The sequence below is a fragment of the Sinocyclocheilus grahami genome, unplaced genomic scaffold, assembly GCF_001515645.1.
Source record: "Sinocyclocheilus grahami isolate Dianchi unplaced genomic scaffold, SAMN03320097.WGS_v1.1 scaffold269.1, whole genome shotgun sequence".
Taxonomy (NCBI): domain Eukaryota; kingdom Metazoa; phylum Chordata; class Actinopteri; order Cypriniformes; family Cyprinidae; genus Sinocyclocheilus; species Sinocyclocheilus grahami.
Window position 1 is genome coordinate 528,865 of NW_015505448.1, and position 11,165 is coordinate 540,029.

General features: G+C 36.1%; 1 protein-coding gene across 1 annotated transcript in view; it reads left to right on the forward strand.

Moving 5' to 3' along the window:
- Positions 1-11,165, forward strand: part of LOC107599610 (mitogen-activated protein kinase 1) — a 38,386-nt gene that overhangs the window by 7,076 nt on the left and 20,145 nt on the right. Inside the window, exon 2 of the mRNA XM_016291257.1 lies at positions 10,189-10,371. Within this exon, the coding sequence (XP_016146743.1) occupies positions 10,189-10,371 (183 nt within the window). The remainder of the gene's footprint in view (positions 1-10,188; positions 10,372-11,165) is intronic.

The following is an 11,165-nucleotide window of genomic DNA, read 5'->3' on the forward strand; positions in this document are numbered from 1 at the left end:
TATATATATATATATATATATGTGTAGCCTAGCTTTATTATTTTTTTTTCTCCGCTCGCAGAAGAGCTGCGGGTGCGTGATGTGATGCATGTGAATCCTCATGTTCTGTTGTTTGCTGCTTTTTGTGCATGTAAAATTAATCCCTGGGAAACAAATATTAGTATTTTTAATGGGTCACAGACACTTATCCTTTCTAATTTAATTCAATTCTAATTTAAAATAATCTTGTCGGTTAACGGTTAATAATCGGTTAACGAGTGTCGGTTGTCGGTTAGGAAAAATAACCGAAATGAACATCCCTAGTTTGGATTGAAAACATCTTGATGGATTTGTTTCATACAAACACGCAGCTTTTCACTTCACAAGATGTTAATTGGTGGACTGGAGTCGTGTGGATTATTGTGATGTTTCTATCAGCTGTTTGGACTCTCATTCTGACGGCACCCATTCACTCCAGAGGATCCGTTGGTGAACGTAAAGTAGGGCTGAACGATTAATTGCATTTGCGATAATATCGCGATATGAGAAAACGCGATTTTTCAATCGCAGAGGCTGCGATTACACTCAGTCACGTGACACGCGAGAATGAAGAGGTGTGTTCCACTTGAAGATCGATCGTGTATGACATCAAAGTACGGCGAGAGAAAGCATAAGGAGACGTCTGCTCTCTTATAGCTCTCGCAGTACTTTGATGACACACCCATCGGTCTAAGCAGCGCTGCTTCAAGTCGAGCGCCGGCCATCAGCAGAAAAAAAATAAAAATAAAACCGTAAACAGCCAAAAGACGTAACTTAGAATGGGAGATGGATTGGTTTGTGAAAGCGAAGAGAAAAGCCATAGATGAAGTCGCACAGACCCAGGCAGGTGCTTGTCATTCAAAAGCTAAATGCATAAAATATGACGAGGCATATCTTGCTCTCGGCTTCACTCACCGTGTCTATACCGGCCGCTAGTGTGTGTGTGTCCTATGCCTTAGCGGACAGCATGAAACCCACAATAAATAAATAACAGAGAGAGAATAATAATAATAACAGTTATTCTCTATTATTAACAGTAACAGTTATTACAGCTATTTTTCAATGTTTCAAGTGATGCGGGTGTTTTTTTTCCCTGTAGGTTTTTTTAAATTAAAAAAGCATTAATTTTTCATAATGTTTAATGGAATTATTTGGTTGTCTGAGGTGGAAAGGGGGGCAGATTTTTTTTAATAGGTTTAAAGGGGGGTGCGAACACAAAAATTTGAGAACCACTGGTCTAAAGTTAACAGACAGTGTTTAGTGCAGTCCACATGTTTACATGTGTTTATTACAGTGACTTTGAATTACCTAAAGTAGTGTGGTAAAGCAACAGATTTGTTTTTATATTTCTGCAATCTACTTTAGTTTGTGTGATTTGTTACTGACTTTCATATTAATGTTTACACCAGGCTATTTAAACATAATTATTACATGCTTACAAGGTTGGAAGTTTAACAAATCAGTCAATATACTGTGATTGTAGTTGTTAAATAAAAATGTAATTCATATCAATTCATGCATCACCTTTCAAAAATGTCATCGTAACATATAGGCCTGGCCTACAGAAAAGAACATTTATGTTTAATCTATCCATAATAGTGTGTTGGGCATACTATACAATGATTTATAGCTTGTCTTTGTTCAATAATACAGAACATAAAGAGCTTAAAAAAAATTATTGCATATTAAATCGCAATCGCAATATTGGTAAAAAGAAATCGCAGTTAAATTATTTTCCAAAATCGTTCAGCCCTAAAGTGACGTAATGCTAAATTTCTCCAAATCCGTTCCAATGAACAAATGAACTCATCTAGATCTTGGATGGCCTGAGGATGAGTACATTTTTTGCAAATTTTCATTTTTGGATGCACTATTCCTTTAACTAACATTTTACATTTTTAATTGTAATTTTTCAAAACATGCATTAGTAAATGTTGACACTATCATTGAGTAAGATGAATAAATGCTGTAGATAGAAATGTAGTTTGTTGTTAGTTCAGTTTATAACTAATGCAGTTACCAATGTTAATGAATGAAACATTTTTGTGACTTAATGTGTTACCAATTACCTCTTAAACATTTCTGTTGAAATTTCTTGAAGTTATTGGTTTGATCTTGAAGTTATTGCTGTTTGTTTTTGCCTTTGGTTCACATGATGAACCAATGATTTGTTAAATGTCTGTTTTGAGAGATATATTAGTGTTTATAATCTAGATAATCTTGAAATCAATAGGGGTTATACGCAACAAACTTTCGTATTCTGTAAACCGGTTGTGTCGTTTAAAGTTCAGGTCTGTTGTATGTGCTTCATTAAATATGGAGCTGTTTTACTAAAGATGCCTTCAAAGGAGATACAAAAGATGATCTTAACCAATGCCCATCATATATGCAGATTGAAGTTTTTTTTCTTTCTTCTCAGTAACATTCTGATATGAAAATTTAATAAAAAAACAACTAGCTAGGTTAGCTGATTACCTTAAAAGTCCATAGATATCGACATTAGTTCATACTGCTGTTAAGCGGATGCGATGAGACCTGTTTTCCCGTTTGGTCAGGTGATGTTTGACACATACCCCATACGAATTGTAACAGCAAGTATGCCCCATTCAGATGTACAGATTATTTACTTGTATATCTATGTTTTATGTTGTCTGTGGTTACCCGAGAAATGCTAATGCCACAATTTTAAAACCATAAATGTTGAACATGTGTAATTGAACTTTTATGCTGTTCCAAAATGTCACTGATAGTTATATTATGCTTTTGAGCAATATAACCCCAGTTCTTCTGCTTATTAGGTAATTATACTAATTTTCCTACATTGTCTGAGGGTAAGAGTTTCCTGTAGCTGCGACCATTAAATGCGTCACACGGGTCTGGTGTAAAGGCTTATCTCTCTATGGCTGTTTGCTTTAGCAGGTTGACTCACTCGTTCAGAGGCATATATCTATAGCTGGAGTAAATTGAGATCTTGTGTGCCCTCCTTGCAAATAGCACTCTTCATTATTGTTCATATTATATTAATAATTACGATAATGACTGTTTGTCCACTTGAGCTTGAGTTCAGTAAATTTGTGCAGGTCGAATTTCCTGTGAGGACTGTACGTTTCTGGTTTTGTTTGTGTATAGCTAAGAATTCAATATGCGATTTTTACTGAGACCAGTGTCAAGACCTTTTTTTAAAAATTAAAAAAAAAAAATTACTTTAGAAAATATCAGATTTCTGGAGCACATGATTCTTGGTCTGCCATCATTATAATTGTTAAATGGTTCTATTCTATTAATTATATTATATAAAATTGTTATATTATATTATATTTATTATATTATGTGCTTCCCTGTCTTAACTGTAACTGTATTTTTGCAGTACTTTCTTTGTTGTTGTTACCTGTTCATAATATTTATCAGTTCTGCCCACTGATAGTGTGCGGCAGTGCATGATATTTTAGTATTAAGATAATCTTAAAGTGTTTAATTTTATTATTATTTTGAATAAGTTTTTATTTTTTATATTTTTCCATTTTAATTTTAAAGTTTTAGTAATTTTTGTTGTGGATTTTTGACTTTTTAAAATTCTATATAGTTTTATTTCAGTTTTAGATATTTCAGTACATCAAGTTAAACTAAATGAAAATGAGAAATGTTGCCTTGCCTTTTATAAATTTTATTTCAGTTAAAGTTTTAGTAACTAATTTTATATAGCCTACATACAGTAAATCACTATGGAAAATATTGAAGCCTAGCCTGTTTTCCACTAGGTTTTGATACTTATATTGTACGTGCAGTGATGGATCTAGTCAGATAATTACACTTTCTTTTATGCACCCTCAAGATCTTGTGTGCGCACAAATGCACATGCAAATATATTAGTCAATACATGTACACTCTCACACATGCCTGCGCTTGCACACACACACACACACACACACGCTGTTTGATGCAGGCTGTGTGTGGCTATACTGCCTGGGCTGTGCCTCCATGCCAAACTCTGCCACGGTGCCAGTCTCCATAGCAACCCTTCTGCCAAGGACATCAATCCGCCATCACACGAACCAGCCTGACTGGGAGGAGTGTCAGAAGGAGCAGCAACAAACGGAGAGAATGAAAGCAGAGGAAATCCAGAGTACTTGATTATTTTTACTTGCATGGTTGGTCGGACTCGTAACCCAAAGGTTGCGGGTTCGAGTCTCGTACCGGCAGGGATTGTAGGTGGGGGGAGTGAATGTACAGCGCTCTCTCCCACCTTCAATATCATGACTGAGGTGCCCTTGAGCAAGGCACCGAACCCCCAACTGCTCCCCGGGCGCCACAGCAAAAATGGCTGATCACTGCTCCGGGTGTGTGTTCACTGTGTGTGTGTGTTCACTGCTGTGTGTGTGCACTTTGGATGGGATAAATGCAGAGCACTAATTCAGAGTATGGGTCACCATACTACATGTCATGTCACTTTCACTTTTTTAGTTTTTGCAAGGCACATCAAGAACATGCCCATACGAGGGTGGAAAATCACTGTTTTAAAGTAATTACAATTTAAGATGGTTAATTTATTGTTAGTGGCATTTGCTGAATTGCTGAGGCAATTATCATTGGCTAAACCATTCGTAACCCCTTAGCAATGGTTTATTAAAGGGGTCATATGATGCTGCTAAAAATAACATTATTTTGTGTATTTGGTGTAATGAAATGTGTTTATGCGGTTTAAGGTTCAAAAAACACATACTGTACATTATTGTTTCTCCTCTATGCCCCGCCTTTCTGAAACGCATAGATTTTTACAAAGCTCATCAGTCTGAAAAAGCGAGGTGTGCTCTGATTGGCCAGCTATCCAGTGCGTTGTGATTGGCCGAATTCCTCAAGCGTGTGACGGAAATGTTACGTCCCTTACCATACTGTGATGCCTGCGGCAACCACATGTGACAAACCCGGGCTGGACTCCCCTTCGTCCACGGTGAAAGCCGGCGATCCACAGCGCGAAGTTGATGTATTTCCTCAGCGACCAGCACAGATCATCTCCAAGCATGATGAAGCGATATCGTTCTCTTTTGGAAGGCCAAACTAAGTAGTTTTGCTTTCACAACGAAGCACACAGTGCCTTCACGACATGGCGGCGGCAACAATACTACAGCGAGAATAGAATACTACTTTCTTTGCATAAACATTTGGGCGGCGTTATGCAAATCTTCCCAGATAGTGACGTAGACGTGGGAGCGTGTTAGAACGAGCCGTTTTAGGTAGGTGTGGCTGACTCTTAACTTTTATAAAGAATATCTCTTTGGATTTGGACTTTAGTCTTTGCAACTTTACAGATCTTCTTTATGCACCAAGAGCTTGTAACACTCCAAAGAGAAAGGAAAAAATTAAATCGCATCATATGACCCCTTTAACACTTTGGCAACACTAGTATCAAGTTGATGACTTTTGCACCCCTCACATTTCCAACTAGTTTTTTGAAGTAAGGCCTGTCTGATCTTATTCAGAGGGGTGAAACCAGTCAACCTAGTTAATGCTCTTATAACTTAAGAATTTCTGGTTTATAGAATGTGAAAATCTTCTTACTGGCACAGCTGTAAATGTGCGGGCGTTCTGGGTTAGGAACAGAAAGGAAAGGATTATCCAACCTTGTGGCATCCCGGCCCCATTTCCACGAGTCTTAGAAGCGTCTTCACCCTCAGAAGGTGCATTGAAATAGAAGCATCTCTGTTTTCTTTAAGCCTGAGAAGCTTGCTAAGAGGGAACCTGTGAATGCACAAATAGACATGTAAAACGCATATAATGCCAAATTGCATCTAAATGAGTGAATCTTTCAAAACCAAGAACATGCCTGGGTTATGATTCACCCCAAAGTCAAGTGAAATAATTTTTTTGCATTGTGACATTATTCTTATGACAATTAAGTACATTCACTCCCATTTCTCATTAACATAATGCAGATGATCTCAATTTAATTAGTGTAACATGACAAAAATAGTTATAAGAATTTATGCATTTTTAATGTGTTGTACTGCCTTTAATGATGACCATGTTTCTGCTGTGCAAGATAAAATGGTGCAGATATGTAATGCAAGTTATCTCATTCTCATTACTTTAACTTGAAAAAAAACTTATGAAGTATTTATGCATTTTAATATTTGTTGTACCTCCTTTTAATGTAAGCAGATGTAATTTTAATAAAATATGGTCACAAAAAAACGTCTGGATCCGGTATGGTAATGAGAAATTGGAGCAAAGAAATGTGCATAATAGTCTTGAAATTGTCATAATGCAAATACTTTTAATGGTCTACACATTTAACTCTTTCCCCGCCAGCATTTTTTAAATAAGTTGCCAGCCACCGCCAGCGATTTTGATGATTTTCACTAAATTTGATGGCCTCCAGTATATTTTTCTGTATGAATATTTGAATATGCAATACACAAATAAAGATCAGAGCCTCTACTTTTAAACGAAAAAAAATCTGTTTTATTCTAGCTTAAAGCATTCTTTTATCAACACTTGAATATAGGTAGGTTTATAAAAATGCATAATTTTGAGCAAAAAGGTGAGAAAATCAAATTTTTATCAAAAACTACATCTGGATAATATTCAGTACGATTATCAAAGCATAAATCCAGTAAATCTCTTCCATCAATACCTCCAAAGCTTGCACAGACATATTCCACTTCCTGGATCAACATTTTACTCTGTAACATTATGCAGTTTTCATTTATATGCAGTCTATTGCTGATGATGATTATTTTTCATATGCATCTGTTTACATAAGAAATCGCTCGTTTCTCTGTCCTGTTCACGTGTGTTTTTTGTTCGGGAGGTTTTGTACTGGTTCAGAAGATGTGTAATAGCGCCCCCGAGTGTAAACGGTGAAAACACGAAAAGCCGTAAAAACTCGTCCTTGGCGGGGAAGCGTTTTCTTCTAAAAGACGAGCTAACTCGTCAATGGCGGGGAAAGAGTTCATTATTAAATAATTTATTTTTATGTTCTTTTTTTGTTCAGTTTATTTTGAAATGAAATTAAGCACATTCCGCCACAGTTCTCATTACTGTAATGCAAATAATCTCATTACTGTAATAAAAATCAGCATTAAATTAAGTATTTATGCGTTTTAATACAGGGTGGCCGCAGGTCCTTAAAAAGTCTTAAAATGTCTTAAAGGGTTCGTTCACCCAAAAATGAAAATTAGCCTGTGTTTAACTCACCCTCGAAGCATCCTAGGTGTATATGACTTTCTTCTTTCAGATGAATCCAGTCGGAGTTATATTAGAAATGTAATAAATAATCAATTTAATGCCGCAGACGGCTCCGGAGGATGAATAAAGGCCTCCTGTAGTGAATACATGTGTTTTTGTAAGAAAAATATCCATATTTCAAATGTAATAAACACTTTTCTCACTTCCGGTTTCTGTCATACGCGGAAGCCGTTCCGGTGGATGACGTAGGACGTCGTTGTTGCGTGATTAGTGACTAATGCGGAGAGAGAGAACAAAACAAAACGCCGGTCACGAATTAGAAGTACAAACCGAGGATTTATATAGAAAAATGTCGGGAGGATTTCGATATAAACCAAGAGGAGACTGGTTTTGCTAAAGTATGGAAACTTTGCTTCCTTTGCTCCTATAAACAAACTCGTGAGACTAGCATATCTCAGAGGCGCGTGCGCTGCGCTTACGTCCTGCGTCATCCGCCGGAACGGCTTCCGCTTATGAAAGATAATGGAAGTGAGAGGAAAGTGTTTATTAAGTTTGAAATATGGATATTTTTCTTACAAAAACGCATGCATTCACTACATGAGGCCTTTATTCACCTCCCGGAGCTGTGTGAGGCACATTTTATAATGAATGCTCGAGCTTTATTTGACGACTTGTGGACTGTTCAACTGCAGCACCCGCTGACTGCAATGATAGAGCTTGGAATAGCCAGGACAATTTTTAATATAACTCCGACTGGATTCGTCTGAAAGAAGAAAGTCATATACACCTCCGATGCTTCGAGGGCGAGTTAAACACAGGCTAATTTTCATTTTTGGGTGAACTAACCCTTTAAATAAAAAGTATTAAATTGTCTTAAATTCAGATTCGTTCTTGTTTGAGTGGTTTTGCTTTGCTCTCTTATCCAGTTGTGTTTCACAGACCTTCAGCTACACTTTGCAGATGTAAGCAACACTAAAATAGTGAGTTTGCTGTGCTTGTTATTGTGTGGATTTTCAGTCTTCAGGATGTTCATATGCAGCAGTCATTCCCTTCTGTTTTCATGCAGCCCCAGCTTTATTTATAGACATCTTTATTATTTGGTGACATGACAGTATGCCATTGGAGTGTCTTTTTTTTCCTCCCTCCTCCTTCGCACCAAGGGTATCTGGCATTGTCAGAGCATTGTGTAAATTCACTACCAACGTTCAGCCTGTGGCCGCCCCCCTCCTTCACATTACCATGGCAACAGCTTGTTGCATAACTCCTAACTGCAAAGTCTTGCCTGTCCGTGTCCGTGGAAACCATGCCTCTCTTGTTTCTCTTTTCTCCTGCTGTTTTGCTATGTCCCTCCATCTCTTCTCCTCTCTCTCTCTCGTGCTCTCTCTCTCTCTCTCGCTCTCTCTCTCTCTCTCTCTCTCTCTCTCTCTTTCATGATCTTTCTTCACCTCTGCGTAATTTCTCCACTTTCTGCCCTTTAGAGTGTTTTGTGCACAATGCCAGCCAGCTGCTTGATCTGTAAGCTTTATTCTTGTCAAATTACACAAATTGAAATTGGTATCAACAAAATGAAAAAAACGTGTCATAAATTGCGACCTGCTTGATGACCATGTTTCTGCTGTGCAAGAGAAAATGGTGCAGATGCTGCATTAGTGGTGCACCTGACACAGATTTAACATTAACAGTGTGTCAGCAGTGCAGAGTTCAGCTTATGGTTACAGTGAGATGAGATTGTATCTGTCAAGTTCTTTGCATTCATGACCATCATGTGTGAAGAAGTGTGGTACAGACCAGCTTTAGAAACTAAGCGGAAGGTTAGAGGTGAATTAATAAAAGTAAAGTTTTATTTTTATTTAATTTTTTTTACTTTTGTTATTATATACATGTATATTATACACACACACACGTATGTATCTTTTTTTCTTCTTTTTTTATTTGAAGGTCACTTTAAAACTGTCTTTGCAAATGGTTTTAACTTTGTTTTTGCAATGTCTCAAATGCCTAAAATATTGACATCATAAAATATCTTTTACATGCAATTTTTTTTTAAGTTATGATAATTTAAACAAAGAGACTGTACGGGTGTTTGTTCAATTACAGGTCCTTTTTACGTTTGAGGGGTTGGTTGATTTATTTATTAATTCATTTACATTTTTTCTTCTTTCCCCCCCCCCTTTTTTTTAAACCATGCTTTTTTTTGTTTACTATTTCTCAAATGTTTAAAATATGAGTCATCATAAATATAGTTGTACATTTTTTTTTTAAGATAAAATCTGATAAAACTAAAAGTGAAACTATTCTTAATTATTTTTTTTATTTTTTGCTTAAAGTGATTTATCATTATCAGTCCTTCAAGCATAATTTCCACCACCTTTTTCCCACGTTTACATTTTGTGAAAAAAAAATTTTTACTTTATTTTTTATATAACATTATGAAACATAGACAAACAAATAGTCAGTTCAGCTTCATGGGTACAATCAAAGGTATTCTTTCTAAATTTTAGGGGTAAAAAACAACTTAAAAAGGGTTACATTATGTATACATCCAGCCCCATACATACATACACATGTATAAATGTAAACAGATTTGTATATGCTTACATAAGTGTATATACATATTCCCCTCATTTGCAAGCATATATCTTGCTCTTCCCTCTGTTTTGACTTCTACACTTATAGTCCATTTTCTCCAGTGCCTTTCAAAAGTCTCTACTTCTAGTCTCAGCCTGAATGTCAGTCTTTCCATAATTTATATTTCTATTTGAGAAGTGTTTTAAAGCAGCTTTTCTAACAGTCCACAGAAAAGTGCCCATAATTGAAAGGCCCATCTGCATTCACATCGTCTTTTCCATTGTATTATACTTCTTATATTGTGTACTTGATATCTTTGTCACTTAATAACGACAGAGTAATAATGACAGAAACACGGTTTTGTAACCAAGAAAAAATATGTTTGATCTGATGTTTTTTGCTGTCTCTTTGTTTCAGCTCGGCGTATGATCGTGATAATAAAGTGCGTGTGGCGATAAAGAAAATCAGTCCGTTTGAGCACCAGACGTACTGTCAGCGCACACTCCGTGAGATTAAAATCCTGCTCCGCTTCAAGCACGAGAACATCATCGGCATCAACGACATCAACCGCACCCCAACCATCGACCAGATGAAAGACGTGTATCCTTTTTAATTGTATTTTAACCTGGAAATAGGATTTTAAAACATTTGAAACAAAGAAAAGATGAGACTTTTAAAGACGTATTTGTAATTCTGTACTATTATTTTAGGTAAGTACATTAGTGACATTGATCATGTGGCTCAGATGTTCTTCCATTGAAGCTAAAGATGATTTTTTTCATGCTGGAGAACATGATCAGGTTTTATGTTTGTCATTTCAAATGCTGCCATCATTAAAGCAAAAAAAAGTGACAAACCAAATATTAAGACGTATTTAAATTCGAATTCATTCAATTTTTCAGTTCAACTTTCTAAATATTCATGTTCGGGCTGAAAATGCGGCCTCTGACACAAACAATGCTCTTTTCCAACTGTGTGTAGGCTGAGACAATGCAAAAATCTCTAGTAAAGAGTTAATTTTAGGTCTGAAATCAATAGTCAGTAGGCGTGTGGATAGTGAGAGTAGTTTTGTATGATCTAATCGCTCTGTTGCTCTAATATGTTTAGCGTCATAACAGAGCTGCGGTTGAAGGAAGTAGAAATACAAGATCTTAAATGCCACAGTTTTCTTTCTACTGAAATTGATAAGGGACATAGCAATGGGCTTGTACTTTTTTGTTGCTGGTATTTATTTATTTACTTTTGTCACAACCTAACAAAACAAAGATTTGTTACTTACGATTGCTTGTAGGCAATTGTGAACTATTTGACTATTAATTATATATATATATATATATATATATATATATATATATATATATATATATATATATATATATATATATATATATATA